Source organism: Mesoplodon mirus (genome assembly GCF_964341445.2).
Source record: "Mesoplodon mirus genome assembly, chromosome: 8".
Classification (NCBI taxonomy): domain Eukaryota; kingdom Metazoa; phylum Chordata; class Mammalia; order Artiodactyla; family Ziphiidae; genus Mesoplodon; species Mesoplodon mirus.
The window spans coordinates 102,044,208-102,071,949 of NC_138984.1; the positions used below are offsets into that span (position 1 = coordinate 102,044,208).

A 27,742-nucleotide genomic window follows, 5' to 3' on the forward strand; every position below is an offset into this window, starting at 1 on the left:
TTTTTGAGTTGTGTTTTTGGACTCATGGTAAGGACACACCATTTTACTGAGAGTAAAAAGGAAATGTAGGTAAGAAACTGACATTGAATGAATATGCAGTGATTTTGAGCCAGAAATGTACTAGGGGAAAAGTAACACACCTATGCAGTGGGTACCATTATTTCCATCACAAATGAGGAAACTGAGGCTAAGAGATATGAGATAACTTGTCTATGGCCACAGGGCAGAAGGGGCAGGGGTCTAGTCACTTGGTGTCTATTTCAACCCTAAACTTAACAAGTATGCCATAAATATATGTTAATCTGAGCTGAACTGAATTATATAAGGCAGTCTGATAGTTGCACATGGGTGGGTTGGACTGTCCAGCCACACAGCCTCAGGTAAGCACAGGATGCATCATCTTGTTTGTTCCTGAGAACTGGGAGACACAGCACCAAGCCACAACAATCAAGGCAAGGTATATGATGTAGCAATTTGTTTATGAGAACACAGAGGAGCTAATTCATATTGGTTCTCTCTCTGTAGACACAAAGACATCAACACCACACTCAAAAAACACTCAAGGGCTTCCCTGGTGGTGCAGTGGTTGAGAGTCCGCCTGCCGATGCAGGGGACACGGGTTCGTGCCCCGGTCCGGGAAGATCCCACATGCCGTGGAGCAGCTGGACCCGTGAGCCATGGCCGCTGAGCCTGCGCGGCCGGAGCCTGTGCTCTGCAACGGGAGAGGCCACAGCAGTGAGAGGCCCGCGTACCACAAAAAAAAAAAAACAAAAAAACAAAAAAAAAACACTCAAAATCAATGTTATATCTCAGCATCCTTTGCATATTATTTACAGCTCTGAGTCTAAAGACAAAGAAAATAATGTGTCAAGTTATGAATTAAGGATGCATGGCAAGGTCCAAGTAGTGTGATGAAGTGCTTTAAGGACATAGATTTAGAAGCACACAGATTTGTTCTGAAATCCCGGATCCCCAGTTTCCACCATAATTAGCTTGGGCAAATTATTTTATTTCTGAGATTCCACAGTATCCTCAGTTGAAAAATGGAGGTAATGCCTATATCACAGAGTTATAGAGAGAAGTAAATGATATGATATAGTCACGGTGCCTGATCTATGGTAAATGCTCAAAAATAGTAGTGTTAACAGTCATTTGAGTTCTCATTTTTGTCCCTGAATCACTGCAGCCTCAGACAAGTCAATTTATCTTTTCATACATCGAGCTATGATTCTGTCTTGGAGGTCTCCACACTACACAGAACATTGTGGAAAATTAAATGTTAAGATTAGACATACAACTCCTGAGATCTGTAGAAAAACGCACTAACTCATCTTGGTTATAAACAAATCAAATATTCACTTGTACATATACCCTTACAGGTCTATTCACCCAAAATGTAAAGAAATGCACTATCCATTGTCTGTAATTTGAGTACCTGTATTTAAGAGGCCAATCAAAGGATCTGGAATAAGATTCTTGTGTCTATTTGAAAGCACATCTATGAATGTCACATATACACAGAATAAAATTAGAATCTTCATGTTCTAATATTTTTTCAAGCAGACATTGCAAAGCAAGTTTCAAGTAACCAAAGTGGAATAAAGACCAAACTCCTGTAGAAACTCTACATTACTATAGGATTTTCTTTCTCCCCAATTCTTCTTTCATTTTCAAGGTGAAAATGGTAGATTCTGAAGTCTGTCCCTCAGTGCCAACCACTGTCTCCCTCATACACTATGGCATCTTGTCTGTATCAATTTGATGTCCTGGCGCCAAAGTATTGGAATATACAAAATTGCTCCAAGAATAAAAATCTCTTCCAAATAACAGAGAAAAAGAACTTCATATTTAGTTTGATGATGCAGAGCATATTACCAAAAATACTTTTTATATAAAATCTAAAAATCTCTCCAAAGTTGTTTAATGTGGTAGAAAAAAACTCAAATGCCTACAGGGGCCAGGAAAGTAATAAAAATGAATGAAACCAGCTTTGTGTTAGGTGATAAATGGGACATGACACACAGCTTCAGTGTCATGGGGAAAGAGAGAGAGAGAGAAAGAACAAGAGGAAGACTGGGAGGAAGTAGTGTTCTGTCTATAGGAGACAGTGATAGTCATTTATTCCTAACAGGTAATTATGCTCTTCATGAATGTAGGACCAGTGGGCCAGACTGGAATATCAACATAAAACTTCTCAATTTTTCAAATCTTAGAAATGGATTTAAATTCTTAAAAAAAAAGAAAAGTATGGTGGGAATCAACACTGCAATAAAACTGACCAATGAAACACAGGTGAGGGCTGTGTTCAGCCTACAGGCCACCTGGGCATCAAGGGACTTTGCAAGTTCATTCATGCTCTTAGCATCACAGTGAGAATAGTGTTTGGATTTAATTCAATGTGTGAGCAACAAGGCTGATTCAAACATTTCAAAGTAGTAATGGGTAGATTAATGGGGGTGGCATAAAAAATGATACAAACTGCAGCTGTAGAGTTGATGTTCTACACACGAAATTGTTTTCCTTTGGCTTTTGTATGAACTTGTCTTCTCAAGGGCAAACACTTTATAGACTTTGTCTTCCTTTGGAACAATATACAAGACTCTTCCTAAAGGCAAAGGGTGCTTATGTACTTTATAAGTACAAAAATGATTGTGCTGTAGTGGAAAAGCATTGTCATTAGGCCAGACGGACCTAGCTTAAAACATGTGCCTCAACACATGGGTTGTATGATGTCATGAGGTCAGCCTGGGACTCAGTTTCCTAATTTCTTAAATGGGGATAATAATACTAATTCGATGTTGTTGTATAAATCAAAGTAGATAATGTATATAAAAGTTCACATGTTGACTATCACATAGTAAGGATTCAATAAATAGTTATTGAAAGTCCCAGTCAAGTGTGAAAAAAAATGTAAAATACAAAGAATTTTTGAAAGGAAAATAAGAAAAAGTGCCCTACTGTTGGCCAGCCAAAGATCCCAGCTTATGGAAGCTTGAAGGGCACAAAGAATAGATAACAGACACATGGTTCTCAAGAAACACATGTGACCTAATGATAAAACATGCACATTGGGCCTCCCTGGTGGTGCAGTGGTTGAGAGTCCGCCTGCCGATGCAGGGGATACGGGTTCGTGCCCCGGTCTGGGAGGATCCCATATGCCGCGGAGCGGCTGGGCCCGTGAGCCATGGCCGCTGGGCCTGCGCATCCGGAGCCTGTGCTCCGCAACGGGGGAGGCCACAACAGTGAGAGGCCCGCATACCGCAAAAAGAAAAAAGAAAAAAAAAAAAAAAACAAAAAAAAAAACAAACAAAAAAAACATGCACATTAAGGAAAAGACTCAAATATTCTCAAGAGCAAAAGTATGGCACAGAATTAGCCAATGTGGTCTCCTCTTAGTTTTTCTATCTGAATCTAGGGACTTTACCAAAATCAGGTTTGCAGAGCAGAACAGGGGCTACTGATTTCTTTAGTGTATCATTAAAGTGCAGTGAAAACTCATATACTGCCTTTTTTTTTTTTTTTCTGTCAGCCAGTTTTTGGTTAACTGTTGCAATTCTTTTTATAGCATCATTTGGGTGACTGAGCTGATTAAGAGAGATTTTTTTTTCCTTTTTATATTCTTCTCTCTTTCAGTCACCCAAAAGTAACATATAACACATTATTCATAAAGAAGATAAACCTAGAAAATTATGTAAAGAACTCAAGACCTCAGGTCCCTTGGAAGCCCTTGTGTGACTCTGAATGAATTATTCTCAGGAAACTCTGCATAACTTTCTGTTGAGTGGGAGACATGAAGCACTCCATTTGCTGTGGCTGCAAAAGTGGTATAGCCAGGATGAGGCCCATAAACAGTTCTACAAGTCTAAATGCCATATTGGTTAAGGCATTATTTACCTTTTGTCTTCCTTATTGAGACTTAAAAAAAAAAAAAAGAAGAACCTAAGGGATTAGATGACAAGAAGCACACAATGAGCTCAAGGGTCACTTGGTTGACAAAACAGCAAGTGCAAACGTTGACTGTGGTCACATAGACAAGTCCACACCAGAGGATAATATCCTTCTAGCTGCGCCCCCACACTGACCAGGCCATATCCGGAGTCTTGATTTCAGTCCCTAGTACAAGAAACATGAGGGGCAAAACAAGACGATGTTGGCATATATTTAACATTTTCAGAAATTACATTTCTTTAGTAAATACTTTAAGAAAACTGAAGCCATAGGGCTCTTCTCAAGTAGATGTGAGAAAACAAAATCTGGTCTTGGTATGTGAATACAGCCAGAGTTTACCCAATACTACTTTATTGTTAAGAAATGTAAATGGCCCTCCAGATTTTATGAGTATAAAACTGATTTTAAAAAGTACTAGCAAGGTTGAAGGTTTTTGTAGGCATCATTGGATTAACCTGTTCTGGATAGGAAAGAAAGAAAGAAACATTCAGTAGTGCCATAAAAGCTCTTCACAGGAAGTCTTCATTTTTTCTTCTCTCTCACTCTCCTCCCAGGCCTACCAAAATTGACCTCTTCTCCTTCCAGCCCCCTGAAACTTCAGAGAATCGCTCATTTCCACAGAATGGAAATGCCAGTCCCTAACTTACTCCACGTTGCTGCAGCATTTTACAGTGCTGCCTTCTTTCCTGTTACACACACACTCACACACACACACACTCACACACTCACATGCATTTTCCGAGGAATACATATTCATTCGACTACCTATGAAAGATCTCCTTTGGACATCAATCGTCATCTCTTAACTAATATGCTCAAACCCCCTCCACTGGTCACTTCCCCAGGGATCAGCCACCCTACTTGATACTCAGTTCTGTCAAGGCCTTGGTCCCAGGCTCTCAGCTGCTGAGGCCGTACACCTGCGGATCTTCATGTCTCCTCTTTTTCCTCACTTCCTCCTTCATTCTTGACCGACGACTTCCACCAAACTCCCCAACTTTAGGTCTCTGTTCAGCTGCCCTATCCTCATCCTCCTGGCCTCAGTTTTACTCTGAGGCCCAGAGTCAGCCTGGGTCTGGGAGATAGTTACCTGACCTGCCCCTTACTTTTCCTCTCTCTGCCCCCTCCCTCCCTCTCACTTGTGTCCACACCTCCAGAAACATACTCACACATGTGGACCACAAGATGTACTTTATTGCTTCAAACCTTGTAAAGAAGTCTCTATCTCTTACAGGTAGGGTCCAAATTCCAAAATATTTAACATATTAGAGTAGAAAATAAAATGCAATTTAAAACCACCCTTGCCTTTTACTGGAGGAGCTCTTCCTAAAGAAAAAGATCCATATGTTAGAGGCCCTGCTTGGGTGTTGGGCTGCTATTCTTAAACTTACTGATGGCTCTGGGGTTCAGCTGAGCATCTCACATCTCAGGACCTGAGGATGGGAGCCACCTCTTGCATTTCTCTGGCCAGGTGAGCACACGAATAGAGTTTTACACCTGATCTTGTTTCACCCTCGGCACAGCCCTATGGTGGCGTTATAACATTGCCTGCCTCGTGCAGCAGAGGCAACAGAGGTTGAGAGAGGAGATACAAATTCTCAGGGGGCACTGTTGGCAAGTGGAGAGGCTAGGGTTGGAAGCAAAACTTTTTCCATAACCGGTGTGCTCTCCTGTTCCCCAGACCTCATCTGGCTCCTGCAGAGAGAGGCTCTCTCGTGAGTGGAAGCTGTGTTTCCCACATCTGTCTACATCTTCTCCAGGCAGGCTGGAATAACCTGGCCCTGAGTCCTTGAGTTGTCCTTGTGGGTTTCGGGCTGACTCTCCCCATTCCATTCACACAGGCTTTCTCCACACGAGATACACTTTGATTAGGTTTCAGTTGACTAATTTGCAATGATTTTCCAGCCCTGCATTCTCTGAGATTACACATAGGTCACCTTGACAGGAATTCTGGGAGTCCACAAACTCTTCAGTGACACAATTATCAAGCAGTCTCCTGGTTGATTTCCATGGAGGAAGAAACACTCCAGCCATGACATGGTGAGTTTTACCAGTGAACTTTCAGAGGGCAGCCCCATTTTGGGGAGAAGGGTCTTCAGTGCTCTTTCCTAGTCTCACCTAGAGTGTGATGGCTGAAAGATATATTTGATTGCTGTGGTATGCTAGTTAGTTATCTTATGCATTTTATTGCATATATGTATGTATAGCTTTCATAGAAATTAGTTTAACTTCTATAAGTCAATGTTGCCTCATAGTTCATTTAAGATACTGTAAAAATAAAGAAAATAATAATAAAAAATGATGACTAACACATTTTTGAGAACTAAATACCTGGCATACCTGCTAGATGAGCAAATTAATGCCAACTTAGCCAGAACTCCCCAGAGATAGGCATTCTTTTTCTCTTTTTGGTTTTATTTTTCTTTTCTTCAATCAAACAAGAGCCTGAAGCTCAGAGAGGCTAAATGATAGTCACTAAGTGACAAATACAGGATTTGATCATCCCGGTACATAATATGATATTACATAGAGGTCAATTATATTTTACATCCTGAAAACGAGGGTGCTGCCAGGATAAGTAGCCACAATTGTGTGTGTTCTGAATATATTACATGTATTACCTCATGATATTTTCACTAAAAATCTAGAAGGCACATTTGCAAAGGAGATAAAACTGTTTCCCCTCTGTTTTCGCCTCCTTCTTCTTCTTAACGATGAAGACTCTACTTTTTGAAAATAATGCAAAGAATGTATTTATTTGTAGGTAGCTGAAAGTATTGCCATGGATCTCAGAGCAGGACCAGGTGTGACAGAAATGACAAACACTGAGAGGAAGAACGGAAGGGGAATACAACATCACCAGGGTCCTGTCAGAGCTGTCCACACCTGCTGAAGGGTTCCAGCAAGTTCTGACCCAAAGGAGGTTGCAACTAATGCCTTCCTGTGGGGCTCTGTTTTGACCCCCAGTGAGTTCTGTGGTGAAGCCACTTGCTCAAAGAGACTGTCATTTCACCCCAGATTCAGGGAGGCCAGTTCTGAACTGACTCCCTTGTGGTCTGTATAAAGTCCCAAGTCCCTTCAACAATTTGGCCACATTCATCAAAATAGAAAAGTGGATGATTTAACAATTCCAAGCCAGAAATCTATGTGATAGAAATAATAACTTTAAAAATGAAAATAAAGTATGTCAAGACTCAAAAATGTTCACTGCAATATTTTTTTCTAATAGTAAAACATCATTTTAAAATAAAATGTTTATTATTTTATGATAAACTGTAAGTTATGAGACAACTCACTTTGCAGCCATTAAAATTGACAGGAGGCACTGATGTTTATGCTTATTTAATGATGCCAAGTCAAAGCTCTTCAAGACGTAGTTCATGTAGAAAAACAAGCTGCAGATAACACATTTAATACAATCTCACATTTCGTAAAAACTGAATGAACTTTCATATTAATAAATATGGTATGTGCTTAGGAAGATATTTATATGTAGATGTGCCCTACATGCCCCACTATTATCTCTAGGTATAAAATTTTACATGTTGGGTGGAAGTAAGAGGATACAAAGTGATAGTGATGAAGGAGCTTCCTTTTTATTTAATATTTCTGCAATATTTGAATTTTTTATAATAATAATAGGACATATTTATTTTGTAATAAAACACTCCTAAATTTTAAAAATCAGGAGAAATTATTCTCCCTGGGCATTGTTAAATATAGATACCTCAGCTGGATGAATCAGAACTGAGAGCTGTAAGCAAACTTAAAGAGCAGACAAAAAGGTAAGCAGCTCCTCTAATTTGGTCCTGAGTAAGAACTGCTATTAGGTGAGTAATGCTACTTAGTGGCAAGTAGGCACATTAAAATAGAAGCCAAAGTCCCATTGCATTCTTAAGTCAAATGATAATATTTTGGTATACAATTGCCCAAATCAAACTGTTGTATAAAATATACTAAAGAAATGTAAACTTTTAATCTTGATATTGACTTTGAGTTCTATCTATTTCTGATACTCACAATTTTGCAGTTACCCAAAATGTGTAATGTGACTTTGCAGACAACTTAGAGATAATAAAGTTGTACAGCCTGACAGGTAACTGAGGCAACTGAAGCCTCAGTCTATATTTGTGTTTCCTATAATCATAAAAAAAAGAGTATTTCATAGCTATGTTTTGTCTTCCAGAACCAACAGGTCTTAAATTGCTTATTAGAAATTTTCCAAATAGATGAGAGGATGGTGGCATCATTGAACAAAAGGCACAAAAACAGGCCTTAATGCTACACTTGTTGAAGTATTAACTATTTTACTTCATCTAGAATTCTGTAAGATAATGATGTGGTATGTTAGTTTTAAATGATCAACCCCTGGTTAGAAGTTGTGTTTTCCCATTTTTGTATTGTTCCTTTTTTTTCCCCTTGAGTGTGTGATGCCTTCTATCATGTCCTATCAGATGTACCACAAAACACTCTATCTAAAAGCAATCTGAGGGGCTTCCCTGGTGGTGCAATGGTTAAGAATCTGCCTGTCAATGCAGGGGACATGAGTTCAAGCCCCGCTCCAGGAAGATCCCACATGCCACAGAGCAATGAAGCCCGTGCACCACAACTACTGAGCCTGTGCTCTAGAGCCTGGGAGCCACAACTACTGAGCCCATGTGCTACAACTACTGAAGCCCGCACACCTAGACCCCGTGCTCTGCAACAAGAGAAGCCACTGCAATGAAAAGCCCGTGCACGGCAATGAAGAGTAGCCCCCAATCGCCGCAACTAGAGAAAGCCTGCATGCAGCAACAAAGACCCAACGCAGCCTAAATAAATAAATAAATAAATAAATAAATAAATAAATAAATAAATAAATAAACAAATAAATAAATAAATAAATAAAATCAATCCAAAACCCAGTCATGGGATTGTTAGTGTAAACAAGTCAGTATCAAGTTGCCCCAGGATATATACTTTAAGTGACAATTTAAGGAGTAAAACAGCAGAACATACCTAGCAAGGAGAGGGCATATTTTTCTAGGAAGATAGTATGGGGAGAAAGGAAAAAAATCATTCATTCATTCACTCAGAAGTTAATGTATGAAGAGTCTACTATTGCCAAGTATACTCTTTCCAACCCAAGGCTCTGGCTCTGACTCCATTGCTAGATGCACATGGAATTCAGGGACTGAGTGAGTAAAAACCCAGATAAACCCTTCCTAATCTCTACATGGAATAGCTCATAAATAACATTCATGAATAAAAAATTGCCACCAGTTGAGATTGTACAATATTACTTTTTAAAATAAGAGATAGAGCCTTTCTGTTCTTTCAGGATTCAGAATTCCTGCCCCATTTAGGACACTACTGAGTCTGAAGCATCCTCACTGCACTAAGTGTGGAGATCCCAGAGGTGGAGATTTGGGGGAAATCAAAGGAGGCCTGAGAGAGCAAAGAATATCCTACGTGAGGAAACAGCAAAACTCTAAACTCCTGGATGTAACCAGCATCTTCTTGCTAAAGGCAATTGTCTCATTAAGTCTCCAGGGAAAGGAGTGAAGGGCCCTTGTGAAGGTCAAGGTCCTGGGGCTGGATTAGACACGTCTTTACAAACAGAACAGCTCAAGACAAATGTTTAAAAAGCTAACTTTGGGAGCAGCGTGATCACTTCTAACTACTCTTTGATAGCCGGGAGAAAATCAACCTGCAGCAAAAAGTTGAGGTTAAATTTTGAGTAAATATTTCTGGTGAGAGAATAAAAGGTGGGTAACAGCCAGCAATGCAGCAAATATTAGTTAATTCTAGAATCACCATGGCCCAATGTACCAAAAGTCAGACAGGTAAAAATATATTTAACAGGAGTCATTCACCCATCTTTCACTCATGGCTTAGCACCATTTATTAAACAATTTCTCTGTGGCAGAGAAGTAGATTCTAGGGCTAAAGAGTAGTTTGAAGCTCCAGGATTCCACATGCTGAGAAAAAAAAGAAATCTCTTACATATCCTGCTAAAAAAAAAAAAAAAAAAAAAAAAAAAAAAAAAAAAAAAACAAGAACAATAAGTTTCCTTTTTGGATGATCAGATAACCAGAATTTAAACTTTATACCATTTTCTCCTTCTGTTCTATGCCATGTCGCTTCATACAAGGGTGAAGTAAGGGCAAGAGGCAAAGAACAGAGTTACTAAAACTCACATAAACATCTCTATACTTGCTTATGAATAAATAAAAGAATGTCCTGCTGTTAGAAAAGAGAGCTTCACCTTAGCTCTACCTGGTTGTCTGGATGAGAAAACTTTTCATCCGGGCCATGGGCCATCACGAAGAGGCACCCTTTGGACCATCTCTCTGCCTTCTCCTCACCACCCAACCATCCTTTTAATCCCTCTACCACTATCCTCTGTGTCCCATTTTGTACCTCTCCACCCAGATGACTGTTTTTCCACCCCTCATAGAGCCCAACCCTCTCCTGTGTGATCCCCAGGCTTGGAGCTGTCGCCAGTTTCCTTTCTTGTTCTCAGCAGCCCATCCATCTGACGTGGTTAAATCAGAGAACACTTGATTGGGGGGATGTCTATAGGCTGAATCATTATGTTGAAGAGAAGTTCCTTTGCAAACAATCATTTACTTTGAGATTGTTATTCATGACAAGTTTCCTCATTTCTTTTTTTTTTTTTTTCTTCCTGTTTAGTTCTTTAGCTGGGATGGAAACCCCAGGAGAAGTCAGCTCCATAGTATACCTGATCCACATCTCCCTGAGGCTTCCCTCAGGGAGGGAAATGGAAAATGATTATTTTCCATTATAAGTTATTACAGAGCATTGAGTAGAGTTTCCTGTACTATACAGTAAGTCCTTGTTGATTATCTATTTTATGTATAGTAGTGTGTATACATTAATCCCATACTCCCAATTTATCCTTCCCCACCACCTTTCCCCTTTGGTGACCATGAGTTTGTTTTTTATGTCTGTGAATCTGTTTCTGCTTTATAAATAAGTTCATTTGTATCACCTTTTTAGATGCCACATATAAGCGACATCATATGATATTTGTCTTTCTCTGATACTTAACATTTTTAAGAGACAATATTATCTAGGAGTCGTCATACATCAAACTGCTCTCTACTAAATGCTATACCATCCCACATCAGTATTCTAACTTTACCAAGAGCATAAACTTAAGGGAATTTTATAAGGTAAATATGTTTGAGCTTTCTTAGAAGCATGTGGACACCAAAAGGGGCATGCTTGTCTGAAACAAAAGTTTGAAATGTATGGAAAGCCAGCTGGACCACGTGTTATCTAAGAATCAAGTTGGAAGAATGTTAGAGAACATGACCATTTCATAGTAGTGCCAGCTTTTGTGTTTTACCTTTCTGTAGTAAATAATACAATTGAATATTTAAATAATGAATGCATTTCCACAAGGCTCTGCTGTGTTTCACTCTGAATGTATGTTCTATGTCCACAACCCCTGTTACAGACAAAGAAAAGCTCTCTCATTGCTATTTCACATACAAGAAGCTTCGTGGGCTTCCCTGGTGGTGCAGTGGTTGAGAGTCCGCCTGCCGATGCAGGGGACACGAGTTCGTGCCCGGGTCCCGGAAGATCCCACATGCCGTGGAGTGGCTGGGCCCGTGAGCCATGGCTGCTGAGCCTGCACGTCCAGAGCCTGTGCTCCACAATGGGAGAGGCCACAACAGTGAGAGGCCCACGTACCACAAAAAAAAAAAAGAAGAAGCTTTGTAATCTGGATTTGACCTTCTTCCCTGCCTACATCTCCTATAAGTTCCCCACATGAAAACTGTGCAAAAACTACACAAAGATACTTATATTTGGGGGAAGTAGTGATTTTTATATTATTTCACATTTCCGTGTCTGAATACATGGTAGCACCTACTTGTACTACAGTAACTTTAGCTCACTTCTTCTGATCCTTCAGATCTTAACTACACTTTTCCTTGAAATCAAACTATCCCAGCCCATAGGCACCCCAGGTTGACCAAGAAGCACATGTGTGCTTCTGTCTATAACTGAAGTCATCACACTGTTACATTTACTGCTAAATAACTAGCCTTTTCTTTTCCACTGTCCTGCAAGTTCCTCAAGGGCAGGGATTGTAATGCTCTTGACTTTCTCTGCACAGCAAACTGCCTGACTGCACAGAGTAGGCACTCATTAGACATGCGATATTTGAGTAAATGTCAGCTGGAATAGTACGTACAGTTGCCTCTATAATAAATTATTTTCCAGAATCGTTTATGACAGGTTATGACTTGTCCTAATACAGTGAAATCTAGAAGAGTTCAATCAGAATCTGCTCCCTCATGAGAAGGATAGAAGGAAATTCCTGATCTCACCTGGATTGGTAAAGTGAATCAGAAAACTGACTTTTTAGGCTTGTATAGTATTTAGTAGATAGCAGTTTACTATATTACAACTCCTAGGAAACATCATTGTCACTTAACAATCATACACTGAAATGTTCTTAGTATTTTATATACTATACCCTGTATTATATATATATATATATGAGATATTCAATATAACTCTAGGACAGCCATAGGTAAAGTTGGCATCTTTACAAAGGGAAGTTCAGATTATTTCTCTTGATCCTTCGTAGGTTGATTGTTGAACAAAACCTACATCTAAAATTAAATAAAAGTTTGCTGGCCACAGAAAGTGGCACATGATGAGGCTTTCCCCCTGGCTCTAAAGGAAGAGCAAAGGCTTATGAAATATGCAATAAGCCATGTTGGAAGAGGTATGACAGCACCAGAGTTGAGGAAAAGTTTCTCTGAGCACAACCTCAATGATGAAGTCAATAGGAGGGGTTCAAAGGTGAGTGAACGAGTAAGAAGGTCAAAGGAGGGAGAGGCTGGAATCAGAGTAGAAGAGATGATCAGTGGGAAGTCTTGGAGAAGAGAGAGTAGCAGCAATTCAATATGATGGTCTAATTTTCCACTTTTAAGTGATATGATGTGATTCTCCAGCCCTTCTCCTCAGTGTTCCTTAAATTAAGCCCAGGCATGGTCATTTGTACTCTAGGAAGGGAAGGCACTGAGGCAGCCTTTGGTAGGCAAAGAGTTTCATCAAAGGAAAGGCAACAGTGAGCAAAGATCAAAAATTCAGCCAACAAGCAAGTGAGAATTGAAGGCACTTAGGAGAAATACTTCCCCTGTTCAATAACTCTTTATTTTCTACCCCCCTTACCAACTTCTCTGATTAGACAGAATAAAATGAACATGTTTCCATGTAAGTCTATAAATCTATACATTTCTAATGTCAGCATGGTGAAGGGAAATTAAAAAATCAAAATAAACTGAGCAAATCTAAACTGCTGGTTGCAAAGGATTTTGACTATGTTTTCCTGGCCACAGAACTATTTAGCCTTTCCACACATCTCTCAAGCTTGTAGATGCCATTTTGGGATCCTTCCTCCTCCTCAAATGTCTTCTACATTCATCTATTCAGTTAACTACCATCATCTTCTACACTACAAAGAGTAGGTCTTCAGGGATATAATGTTAAGAAAGACACAGTCTCCAAACAGAACAAGAGTTGTTTTTGGTTTGTAGGCCTCCAAGATGTGATAGAGGGCTCTGAAGGGTAGAGTGAGAGCACACAGAATGGAGAAGTCCAGTCAACTGCATCTGATTTGACCCCTGTGAAGATCACGATGTTAAGAGAAAGGACCTGAGGTAGAAGATAGCTGGGCCCCTGGGCTGAGCAGCTGGGGAGTTTGTCAAACAGAGTAAATTGGAGCTCTGTTTTCCCTAACACTCCAAGGACAAAGTTAATGGCAGGAGCTGAGCTCTCCTGGAGTAAAGAGATAGAAGGGCCACATCTATCACTCCTGAGGTCAAGGAGACCTCCCCAACGGCACATGTGCAGGGAGGCTCCTCTGGGATCAAAAAGGGAGGGGGCGTCATCCCATAGTAGGTGTTGTCAAAGCTCCCAAAGGCCTCCACGCTGGAATCCATCTTGGCAAAAAGATGTGCACGCATATTGGGAAGGGCCCTAAGACAGGTCGGATGTGGGAAAAGAAGCAAAATAATTGGCCAGAGGAGAACAAAGACCCGGAAGAACTGCCTCTACATAAAAGACTTAACCACGTTGTTACTGTGGCCCTCTTCATTAGGGAGAATGCCCACACCCTTTCTCCCTGGGTGTGTATTCCTGTTTTGCTTCTGTCTAAATAAACTGCTTCCCTGTGTGCTCTCCCACATGCTATGCTGTGTTTCTAAGAATAAACTTTGTACCTGTTTCTGCAGTTTTTGCCTCCTTGAAACAGTCTTGCTTTCAAATGAGGGCAAGAGCCAGGGCAATTTTGCTCCTAGTCTCTAGTGCCTAGTGGACTGGTAGCTAGGATTCCTAGTTTTCATCCAGGCTACTCAAGTTCAATTCCTAGGCAGGGAACTAAGATCCTGCTTAAAGACTGCTCACTGCTGTCTCCCTGAGATCAGACTCAGGTCACATGACTTGGGGCCCAAGCAGCCCTACAACATTCTGAAGCTGTGGTCCATCTAGTGTAACCTGATAGAACCACGTTCTTGGTCTTTTCCTCATTGGACTGAGGTTTCTAGTGGATCTAAAATTTTATGTGAAACACTCCTGCTGTTATCAATTTAAACAGTGAAGGGAAATTACTTAAAAGCCATTTCCACTAGTTGAGAGCAGGTTGACATAGGAATTCTTAACTATACTTGAGCAGCATTTGATGAAGCAAGTACAATTACAAAGCCAAAACCAAAGAATGTCTTAAATTCAGTCAAAACCAAAGTGGGTTTGGAAATGTTCCGTGCATATTTTCATAATCAATACAGTAAAAAAAAAATAAGCAGTTGACCTGGAGGGCAAAGGAAAACTACATGTGATGGCCATGAGAACTAAAACTAAACTTTATCTACAAAAGTAACTTGCTGTGGAGGAGGAAGAGAGAGTCTGGCCTCAGCTATACATGAATTCAAATTCTGGATCCACCTCTTAATAGACCTGTGCAAAATTGAGAAAAGTATTTAACCTCTCTGTAATCTACATTCTTCTACCTTAAGATTCAAAAGTGAGAAAATTATAATATATTAATAGGTTTGTTTTCTCTGTCAAATTTATGTTCACCAAAGGAGAAAAGGGAGGGGGGGATAAATTAGGAGGTTGGGATTAACATATGCACACTACTATATATAAAATAGACAGTCAACTAGGACCTATTGTATAGCACAGGGAACTCTACTCAATATCCTATAATAACCAAAATGGGAAAAGAACCTGAAAAACAATAGATATATGTATATGTATAACTGCATCACTTTGCTGTACACCTGAAAGTAACACAACATTGTAAACAAGTATACTCCAATACAAAAGTTTTAAAAAAATCATAAAAAAGGACCTACTGTATAACACAGGAAATATATGATCATTACAAGATATATGCTTATAGATTATTACAAGATATATGCTCAATATCTTGTAATAATCTGTAAGGGAAAAGAAACTGAATATCACTGTGCTGTACACCTGAAACTAACATATTGTAAATCAATTATACTTCAATAAAAAATACAAAAAAATACAAAAAAAGAATTAATAGCTTGTTATGAGGATCAAATAGGTGTTTAATAAATATAAATTTTCTTTTCTCTATATTTAGTGGCAATAAGAGGGCAGGCCAGTGACTGGATCATCAGTAGGACAATGGGAGAATAAAGAAATAATCTGTATAATTACACATCCCTATCTCCCACACCTTCTCCCAAAGCCTATATTCTACACATTAAAGAAATGCTGACTAAATCGCAAAGCTAAATATTACATTTCATTCTCCTGTTGAAAATTGAATGTTCAGAATATAAAGGGGTGATGGTGTGGCAACATGCTTTATGTTACAAATTTCAGCAATAGCCCTGAAAGTACGAGGACTAGAAGTTTCCAAAGTTAAAACAATCACCGTTATTCAGGAGCCCTAGTTCATAATGAATCTCTCATCCATTCTCTTTTGTCTTAGGGGACATTTTATGCATTCCTTCGTGGGCTTCCTCCACGAGTGCAGAGGGATCAGGACACCCATTACCATTCGTCCTTGTCAGCGTCACAATTGCAAAAGTGTCGAATGTCCAGGCAGCTCTCGTCTAGGCCACAGTCACACTGCTGAACTCCGGGAGGGGCGCCTCCCCAGTAGGGGTGTCTTTCATTGGACCGTCCGATCCACCAGGTCAATGGGGTTCCATCTGAAAGACAAGATGCTTCACAAGTCAGGGTGGGGCAAGCCTGAAATAGCACAGAGGATGTCACAGAAACTGAGATGAAAATGTCTCGAAGGATATATATACATTGTACATATGTATGCACATATATATACACATATGTTCATACATATGTACAATGTATATATATCCCTCCCTCCCTCCCTTCTTTCCTTCCTCTTTTCCCTTCTGTTCTTTCTCCTTCCCTTCTGTTCTCTCTCCTTTCTTTCCTTTTTTCTTTCTTTCTTTCTTCCTTCCTTCCTTCCTTTCTTTTTCCTTCTTTTTCTTTCTTCCTTCCTTCCTCCCTCCCTTCCTTCCTTCCTTTTCTTTATCTCTCTCTCTCTATATATACACACATAGAGAGATATCTATATACATGTGCTCATAAAAACAACACTTTCATGAAAAACGTTTCTCTAATAGAATATTGATTAATCACAATGTTTAGACTCAGGGTCACAAGCTCAAATGCTAACCAAATCAGGCAGGCATCACAATTGAGTAAACTGGGCTAGATCTTAGACCAAAAATATTGAACATATAGATACAAAAATTAATTTCCTTTTAAAACTACAAAAGGATAAATAGTAGCATGGGGGGCCAGTATTAGCCCGACATTAGTCCTCAGTTTCTGGTAGACTGTGGGGAGGGGTGGACACGAAGGTGAGGGGGAGAGTGTTGGCTCAGAGGACAGGGTGACCCTGTCTTGCCCCACACTGATTTATGTCATGACAAAGATTAATGCCAGGGTTACCATATCTTTTGAATTTTTTAAAGAGAAGTCACAATATTTGAAGTTCAAAGATTTGGACAAAAGAAATATTATGAAGGTCAACACTGCATAGGCCAATGAAACCCCTCTGTATGTCATATTTAACCCATACAAAGCTAGGATGCAACCTCTAATTTCTGGTTTATGTAGTTAACAAAGAACTATTTTTGAGTCTTGTCCTTGTCAATTTTCAATTTTTTTTCTTTGCAAAGTTTAGTTTAGTAAAATCTGTTGAAGTTATCTTGTATAATTAGGAATATTTAAGTAGATAAAAATTATTATCCAGAAGGTGATAAGATATCCAAAACAACAGATGTAGGCAGAGATAGGAGTGTTATACACCCTTAGGCTGAATAGGGTAAGGCTTAGGTCCTCTTTGGAAACCACTGGTCTGTTTCTCTTTGGCATACAACAGGCACTTAATATGTGTTTATTTTTTTAAAAATGAAAGAAATAGTTATTGACAGCCATGTTTCATGATTTATCATTTTAAAGTAGAATAGTAACTTTTGTCTGAGGATGGCACTGGGTTGGAATTCTGCCTAGTCAAGATGTGATTTGATATACAACTCCTGATGTACAAACATATAATTTACAAATTATTCATGTATACAAATAGCAACAACTTTCTCTGAATTGCATTCATTACTAACATCCTTATGGAAGTCACTGAGGCAAGTAGGAAGAGAATGACAATCTGGGTTTTCCAAGAACCTGTAAGTAATGAGAAGAAGATAAAACAAATACTAAGAAACACAAAAGTATCTTAGGGGTGTTGAGTCAGGGAGCAGACAGCCTGAAGGACTATACTCACCCCAAAATACTACTCTTCACACTGTCTAAAACGTTTCAAGTCCCTTTATTAGCTTTTAAGTTAGAATTCCAGTTAGAGATGTCTGTTCACTAGTATCTTCTTTTTAAAGAATAATTCTAAATGGTACAAATCCATTTAACCCATTTCCAAACAGCTGTAAATCATTGGACACTAGTTCAAATGAATTGCTTTCTCTCTAACCACTAGTTCAAATAAGCCATACTCAAGTGGCCTAGAGGTCTGGTGGGTTTACTTAGAACAAAAAGCACTTTCAGGACTGAGGTAAGCTTAGGTGGATCGTCCCAGTGTGTGAGTCCAGATAACACAAGGGTAAACCATTGTGTGTTCAGATGTTTGCTAATGTTGGCTTTGGGCACAAGATATGGGAAGGAATCTCTCCACTTTTCCCTCCTGGCACTGCCCAGACCTCTCCTCCATAATCGAGAATCCTGATCACATGGTGAAATTCAATGTCATCATGAATTATTTTTGTTTATAAGCTGAATCAAAGTCGTGATCTTATTAATAGCATTATTATCAATTATCTCAATTCTGAACAACCAATTCGTGTACACTCTGGTGCAAATGTTGCCTTCCAGTAGTTTTACCAATTCTTATTTGGTGCCTTAAATCCCTAGAAGTGCCACTAGCTGCTCAACACTTTGTTTTGTTTCGAATCTACCAGTGCCTTGTGTCACTGAGGCTTGGGGTCCCCTCCTCATGTCTGACAATTAGTATAAAAGTTGCAAAACGTTTTGACTGATTGAATATCAATGAGCAAGAAGAAAGAAAAGGAAATATAGAGAATAAAGAAGAAACACACACATATATTTGAGAGCAGGAGGGTTACAGCAGAATTTTCCTCTTAGATGTCCCAGGTTTGTGTTTATTCCCCCACGGAGTATGAGCTGGAACATAACAAATGAAGAAACTGACAATCAAAAAGGGTGACTGATTCGTTTTCATTCATGACTCTGATGGTGTAGTCAGGAAGAGAATCAGCACCCTTTCTCCAAATTTTGGACACTGGAGAAATTGGATTTCCTGCATGTGTTATAGTGGGCTCATGGGAGTAGGAAATATCCCCTCCCCACTGATGTCTTGGTCTTGCTGCTTGCTTTCCCCTCTGGAACACGGACTGAAATGATGGCATGTCAGCTCAGTCTAGACCTTAAGAGGCATGCATCTTTCCACTGCTCCTGGGGAGCACGTCTGACATCATGGGAGAACACAATCCAGATGGTCACAGACTCTCCTGGTGGACCTCAGGATGTGGCACACGGAGCACAGCCATCCTGCCTGACGCTCAGACCTGCAAGCATGAGAATAAGTCCTGAACACTGTATGCCACAGAGCGTGGCAACTGGCAGTATAGCATTACTGTGGCAATCACTGATAAAACACAAAGCAAACATCAACCACATACAAAAATTCTGTAGGGATTCTAAGGAAGTAAAACACAGTGATCAAGGACAGTCCTGCTTTCAACTGCAGTTTGGTTGGAAACATAAATAAAGAGACATCGGTGAATGAGGAAAATAAAGAGAAACGCCAATTCTGTTTGGCTCAGCTACTTATCTATCTTTTGGCCCATAAATGTAAGCAGTCAGAGATGACATTTTAGCAGTCCCTTAGGAAGACCCTTCGTTACCCCCACATATCCCTTTACTTGAGTCCAATCTGTGTTCATTCTGAGTCTGTCACAACTCAAGTCCCAGTTATTTGCAGGGTAACCCGGACTCTCACACCACATTTGTCCCCTTCAAATACGGTGCTTGGATCTTCCTGAAATTTAGAGAGCAGTTTCCCCCGTGCTCATGGTCCTGGCTGTGCTCTTCCTGGCTCAGTGCTCCCACCCATGTATTCCTTTAGAAATTCTGCATAGAACTTTGGAGAAACTATTCCCATGGCTGATCATTGACTGTCACCTGTCACAGCCTCCACCTATAGGTGATGCAAGATTCAAAGCCATATATATATATATGTGTGTGTGTGTATATATATATATATATATATATATATATATATATATATATACACATACACACACACATACATACACACATATGTATATATAGTATTTATAAAACCTATACATGCATACATATATGTATATTTATGATTTATAAAACTATGTGATTAAATGAAATGATATAATTATGAGTGTATATTTTATATATATATATATATATTATATATATACATATATATATAATCATTCCATTCAATTATTGCTTAATTCTATGCTGTGTGAAGGTCACGGGGAGATAACCTAGCTATACAAATTTTAATAGACTATCACTGCCCCAAGGGAGTTCATAACATTTAAGGAAGAAGGACGTATACACAGCTAAAAGAAATGTAAGTCAGAATGAGATTAGGGTCAAAATATAGAAGTTAATAAAGTGTTAGGAAAGTCCAGAAGAAGAAGCTATGAATTTTGTCCAAGATGCCTGAGAAATGGTTTATGGAAATGATTTTAATTTCATGGAAATGGTGACATTTGATTGGAGGCTTTGTGTTGAGAAGGACTTCAGCAAATGGTGCCACCAGGGAAAAGGGTACAAGTAAGAGGCACAAGGAAAGGGGATCCGATTTTCACTACAGCATCGTTAGGAAGCAACGGTTTGAAATAATGAGATTTTTGCACATTCTAAAGATATCTTATCTCATTGACTGTAGTTAAGTATTTTGAGCTTAAAAATAAGAGGAAGGAGCCACCCAAAGTTGTAAGGACAAATAATTACAGATGACTGCACCCAAATATTTCACTGTATGATCAAAACACAAATCATCAAGATGCTGGTTTAGGAAAGAAGATTCTGGAAACCAAAGAAAGTATTTTACATCCTCTTTCTTTCCAAATAGAATGTAATTTCTAAGGAAAAGTTTAGACAACAAGAAAAACAACCTCTTCCATATCACAAAATAATGTTAGACATTCATCAAAGTCAATCTTGGTCTGACTGCATGCTGATTAGGATCATTAGATCAGAACATATGTCTAATAGCGTGATTAAGAGCTAGTCAGTGACATTAGGAATTAACATTTTTATAATGTTGTTCAACATTCTCTTCTCCCTGCCTATTTAACTGAAGTAAGCCCAAAAAGGAGGGGGTTGCATAAAAGATTAATGATACCGCCTCTCAAAACAAATGATAAAAATCACTTTGATGAGGTCATTTCAACCTGTACTGAACAAACCTCGCTAGAATGTACCACAGGGATCCTTCATGGTTAGGCAAAGAGGTAGACAAAATGATTAAGTTAAATGATTCTATTTGCATTGTTTTAATTTTTTGTAGGGTAATATAATAATAATTTGCATTTTGATAGTATATTTTATTGGAAGAGCTGTAATGAAGAATCCTAGCAAGGTTAAATGACTTGTTCAAAGTCACACAGTCGCTGAAGGCAAATCTGGACTCAGGGATCTGGGTCCCTGAAGCCCTCATGTCCTGAACACCCACCTTCCCAAAGACTCACAGACTTTCTGACTTTTTAATGTGCCAAAGACAAAGAGATAATGTGAGCCTTGCAGGGAAAAATGACCAGCTAGAGAAAATGACAATTATTATAAATTTGTGGGAACTGATAATACTAAATGAACACTGTAGAATGGGAATAAGACCTTTAGTTTATTCCACAATTTCTCTGAGAGGACCGACTTGAAAGCAGTAGTTTCCAGATGTGGGGTGACAAGAATGGAGGGGGATTCCTGTAACCACATCAAAGTAATGTGAGAAGAAAGAAATCTTCATTGTGTTAAGACCCATGGACTCGGAGTGGGGCTTATTTATTATCATAGTATACCTATAGTATAGTTAACCTATACTGATTAATATAGTAAACAATTAATGAATGGGAAACAAATTTAGAAAAGTAAAATACCTAATGTCTACACACAATCAGAGAAATAGAGAATTGCAATCAATCTGTGTATTAAGGCTCATGTGTCTCTGTTTAACTAGTAATCCTAATTTTTGAAAAATCCAGCATTTATTGAGCAGTTAAAACATTCCAGGAAGTTATATGCACTTTTTATACCCTAGTTTGATCAATCTCCACAACAACACTGTGAGGTAAATACTTTTATCTCATTTTACAGATAAGGATACAATACTTGTCCAAGGTCGCTTGGCTAGTCAATGACAGACCCATGCCAAAGCATAGTGATCACTTGTAGGTGATTACAACAGACTCAACAGTGAAATCCCTGCCCCCACTGTTGTTCCATCCCCTAAAAGGTATTCTTACAGCAGGAAACAGGGACTTCTAAAGTCTAATTCAGATGATTTATCTCTCTGATTAAAATCCTCCAGTATTCTATGTCTGTGGGTCTATTTCTGTTTTGTAACTAAGTTCATTTGCATCATTTTTTAGATTCCACATATAAGCGATATCATATGATATTTGTCTTTCTCTGTCTGACTTACTTCACATAGTATAACAATCTCTAGGTCCATCCTTGCTGCTACAAATGGCATATTTCATTCTTTTTTATGACTGAGTAATATTCCATTGTATATATGTACCACATCTTCTTTATCCATTCATCTGTCCATGTACATTTAGGTTGTTTCCATGTCTTGGCTATTGTGAACAGTGCTGCTATGAACATAGTGGTGCATGTATCTTTTTGAATTATAGTTTTCTCCAGATATATGCACAGGAGTGGGATTGCTGGACCATATGGTAATTCTATTTTTAGTATTTTAAGGAACCTCCATACTGGTTACCAAGGGAAGCAGGTGGAGAGATAAATTAGGAGTTTGGGATTAACATATATACACTCCTGTGTACAAAACAAACAACAAGGACCTGCTGTATAGCACAGGGAACTATACTCAACATTTTGTAATAACCGATAAGGGAAAAGAATCTGAAGAATATATATAACTGAATCACTTTGCTGTACACCTGAAACTAACACAACATTGTAAATCAACTATACTTCAATTTTTAAAAAGTTCTCTGATATTAGCTCAATACAAGAATAAAACTCAAGCGTCTTCCTGTGGCCCCTAAGGTCCCATATGTCTGGTTCCTGCACTTTTCAGCCTTATTTCCTCCCTGGCTCCAGCTATACTGGCTGTGCCCCAGGCCCTCACAGATGCTCTTCTGGGTTTACTGTCTCTGCCCAAATCCAACTTCTCATGGGTTTTTACAGTGCTTGATTGTCTTGTATCATTGGATCTTGAAATTAAAGCTCATCTCTTCCCCGTTGACCTTACTTACATTACTCCAAAGTCACTCCATTATTTTCTTAGGAATACTTAGGACCACCTGAAATCACACTTTGTTTGTTTGTTGCTGTTTGTTTGTTTAACATGGTCCTCGTTTGTCATTAGAGTTTGAGAAAGGGCTTTTAAGTCTTGTTCATGACTATATCCCCAGCATGTAGAATGTTCCTGGTTTGTGCTAAGAATTAAATACTTCTTTGGTGAATCAACAAGTGACTAAATGCCAAGATAAAGAAACATCAGTGCAGAAGGATTTCACACAGATGACATTTAAAAAATTGTTTCAGGATCGTATATGGTTATGCAGCCTTTAGTCTTTATAGAGGTGTATTCACAGTTGGCATTTTATGCCATCATTGAAGACATCAAGCATTTTTTTTTTTGGTCACTTTAGTGATAGGCCCAGGGAATGACACCTATCAAGGCTTCGAACAAGTGCTTACTATAAATGTGGCATAGAATGAGATCACCATACATAAAGGTGTCCACGTACCACTTCATTTGTGTATTTAACAAAATGACATAAAGTATCTGGACAAGACACTTGCCTGGTTAGAGTATAAAAAACAGAACAGATATAAACCCTGCCATTAGGACCCTCACAATGTAGTAAATGAGAAAAAAATGTTAAATATTACCTTTAACGCAAGTTAGAATAAAATAAATTTGAGGTTTAATTTTAAACAACGTGTAGGAAGTCAAGAGGAAAAAAAGGCTAAAGTTTACTGAAGAGTACAGTTCTGGAGAAAACTCCAAATTCATCCCTTTTTTGAATATACCTTCCTTTTCTGTTTTCCAACCAGTGGAAGAAAGTTGGATTTTCATACCATTAGACTCAAAACAATTTATGCCATTCAACCCTCCTAACAGCTCTGTGAAGTTTTTCATTTTTATTTTACAGATAAAATGAAGCTAAAGAAGGATAAGTTTCTCAAGATCACACAGATAGGAAAACTTGAATGTAGATCTTGTGGGTCCAAACCCCACAATAATATTTTTATTGTATCTTATGAAATCTAGTCCTATGATAAATAGAAACAGGATGGTATTTATTCACAGAAATTGGTCTTGAGTTGAAATTATGAATATGCATTAAATAATTATTTTATTGGTAAAACCACAGGGCCTTACTGAGTATGCATTCCCAATATCTTGGGAATATTTCCAACTGCATTATCTCCCCAATTATATTGGTCTATTTATTATTTACCTAAGGATCAATGAAACAAAAATACCTGCAAACACAAATGTTCCAATGATTACCATTGTTTCTAAGACTTATTTGCCTGAATTCCTATAACTTTGCTTAACAGATACCTAAGGAAGTGATAGGCCATCATATAATAAGGAACCTATTGAAATTTCCCTCTAGAAATCTTAGATCAATGTTTCTCAAAATGTTGTTTCTGTCTGACTTTAATCAAAATAATCTGGCGTTTTTGTAAGAGCACGGGTTCACAGCATCTTTTCTCAGACACGCAGTGAGTGAAGCTTCAAATTCTCCATTTCTATTATACAAAGTGATGCTGAAATGTTGCACACTAAAATTTTAGAATTACTGGTTAGAAGGTTCGAACCTTATTCAAAAATGTTCAAATACTCCCTTTTATTTAAAAAAAAATCTTATTCAATGACACTGCAGATTGCTAAGTACGAGTAAGCTTAGTTTCAGATTTAATTCCATTATCAAAACATGTGCATTAGATTATATTCGCTTCTGTTAAAGAAAGATATCATGGTAGGAGAAGATGAATAAAATATATAACAAAGATTAAATTTAACTTGTAACTGAGGAAAAGATCACTGAAATTTTTATGAACTAATTTCTTCTGTTTTGTCTTGGTCTAATAGAAAAGTGGTTAGTGTGCACTTGATGCTGCTAATTGTCTCATGACTTCCCTAGAAGTTTCCCCAGAGAACCATCTCCAGTTATCCTTCTTTCTCTACCCACCACCCAAAGAAGTATCTCCCAAAGTTATCCATCTTTCTCTAACCCACATCCCCAACCCACTGCAGTTCATTTTCTTTAGCAAACTCTGTTTCATATTTTGGAAAGATTAGGGAGAGCCAGTTCAAGTTCTCTTCATTTTCCTCTACTCTGACTCAAAAAAAGAAAGAAAAAAATGTTACCCTGTCCCACTTCTTGTGTCAAATGTCTCCCATGCTCACTTTTCATCTGTTTTGATGGGAAGATGATGAACTTTGTCCTCTATCCATCCCATTCCTCTCTGTGTCTACTCATTGGTCTCTCCACTCATCCATCCTCTTGTTTTTACCAGAATCCTTCCCACTCACAACCTTTTGGTGGCCCTGGCCCTTGGTGATATGAAATATTTTTCTTTGTCCTTCATAGATATTTCATCTGTTACTTATACACAAATGTCTAAAAAGTCTAGATTCCCCAGTCCTGCATTCTTTCCTGGGTTGTTTGGTGGACACATCAGTATTTTCCAATACTTCCTCACAAAGCATGAAGGATATTTATCACTCATTATCCTATAAGTACGTACATAAAATAGGCAGACAGAGGTATTCACACATCCATATTCCCCAATAGCTCCTAATCTTTCATGAAATAAGGCACTCAATAAATCAATAACTGTGTTAAAGTGAGAAAGAAGTAAATGTTGCATTGTTAATCAAAATGACATTGTGATCGTTCATGTTGATAAACCACCTCTAAGTCTTTGTTACCATTTGCCAAGGCAACAACTAACCCACTATGGTTTATAGCATGAGACTTTCAACCATATTGTAAATTCTTCCTGACGATGGCATATTTTGTGGGATTTTTTTGTGTGAAAAACATGTAACAGAGGTTGAGAATGCTTATGTAAGACACTCCTATTGTTTAATCAACTAATACAGATTCCATGTAAATTGCAGAAAGTTAGAAATAAACACATACACCCCGCCATGCCCTTTCTTGCCTGAATCTTCTTTTTAATTTCTTCTTTCCTCCTCTCTCTGGTTCTCCTTTTTCTTTTGTTTTTTGTTTTTTGTTTTTGTTTTTCATTCTCTGTCTCTCTCTCTCCCCCCTCACTCTTACTCTTTCTCTCTCTCCCCTCTTTCCATCTTCCTTCCCTCTTTCCCTCTCGTCTCTCACTTATGTCCCTCTCTCCCTTCCCCCAATTGTTTTCACTTCTCTCGTTCCTTCTTTTTTTCCTCCATCTTTTTCCTTTGATTCACCTCCAACAATAACTCTCTATTTCTTCTTTTTTAAACACATAAACACAATCACAGATACAAGAATAATTTATCACAATTCTGTCCATGACATTCTATCAATGACGGTTGGTAGACATTACCTGGTTATGTTAAAAAAAAAAAAAAGAAGAGAAGAAAAATGAAAGACCTAGCTGAAACGCTTTACATAAATATCTACATGAATCAAGGTTTTCCAAATTATAATAGGTGAGCAAATTCATCAAAGAGATCATGAAGGAGATGAAGTGATCTTGCTTTGCACAGTGTTAATGAACAAACAACAAACCCTTATTCATTTATTTCTGTACTTGAAACATAACTGATGGCTGTAAGTCTCATATTCGTTAGAGGCCTGAACAAGGCACAGAGAGAAAGTTGATGGAGCTCACAGATCATACTCATTAGGAAGGTTTGGAAACAGTGTAAGGCAGCAGCATAAGAAGAATGGGCACAGAGCAGCTTTTGTGATAAATAAAATATGACGAACTTTGCAATTACACAGACCAGAGAGAAGTGGCCAGAGGATCATCAGCATAATGATAGTAATAAAAATAGGATTTCATGCCTGTGTCTCCTATTTCACATCCCCAAATCTGAATAATATTTATTAACCACTATCCTGTTTATGGTTATTTGCAAGGTACATAACAAAAAATAAAGTGAGACTATGAGTTTCCTGCCTTCAAGATTTTTTTTTTTGTCCCACGAGTGCCCACAAAGGTCATTTAATTAGTCTGAAAGATATTCTACAATCAAAAAATATATGAAAGTGGTAATTTTGGTTTCCAAACAGGAATATGCCATTTAAAAGACTGCTTTATATTTTAAACATTAGGTAAAATGACCAGTTGAAAACACTGATTAACCATACAGTATTAACCATACTTTGTGTCCATACAAAGTAATTTTCTAAATTAAAAAAGTGAAAAAAAATTAAGGGGCTTCCCTGGTGGTGCAGTGGTTGGGAGTCTGCCTGCCGATGCAGGGGACATGCGTTCAAGCCCCGGTCTGGGAGGATCCCGTGTGACGCGGAGCGGCCGGGCCCGTGAGCCATGGCCGCTGAGCCTGCGCGTCCGGAGCCTGAGCTCCACAGCGGGAGGGGCCACAACAGTGAAAGACCTGCGTATGGCAAAAAAAAAAAAAAAAAATTAAGTAGTGTTTATTTAGGACTTACAGTGTACCAGGTGCTATGTTTCCCCATCATAAAAGGTAGAAAGCAAGCAATATTACAAGAGGTTGGCAGTGATCTACCTAAGGGCAGGGATGATTAGTAATCATTATACACCCAGCAAATACTACACACTCAGTAATCTTTTAAATAACAATTGAATATATATATATATATATATATATATATATATATATGTGTGTGTGTGTGTGTGTGTGTGTGTGTGTGTGTGTGTGTATGTATATATTACACATATATATCATACATACATGTTTGTAGATATAGATATATCTGTACACACACGTACACACACAATGTCTACTGCCTTATCCTATGTAAAATATATTACAGTATAAACACTC

At 38.5% G+C, this 27,742-nt stretch overlaps 1 protein-coding gene across 2 annotated transcripts in view; it reads right to left on the reverse strand.

Moving 5' to 3' along the window:
* CNTNAP5 (contactin associated protein family member 5) overlaps positions 1-27,742 on the reverse strand; it is a gene marked incomplete at its 5' end in the record, with an annotated part of 904,555 nt that overhangs the window by 147,002 nt on the left and 729,811 nt on the right. For both annotated transcript variants that reach the window (XM_082630066.1, XM_082630065.1), the window contains one exon: positions 16,004-16,160. In XM_082630066.1, the coding sequence (XP_082486192.1) occupies positions 16,004-16,160 (157 nt within the window). The remainder of the gene's footprint in view (positions 1-16,003; positions 16,161-27,742) is intronic.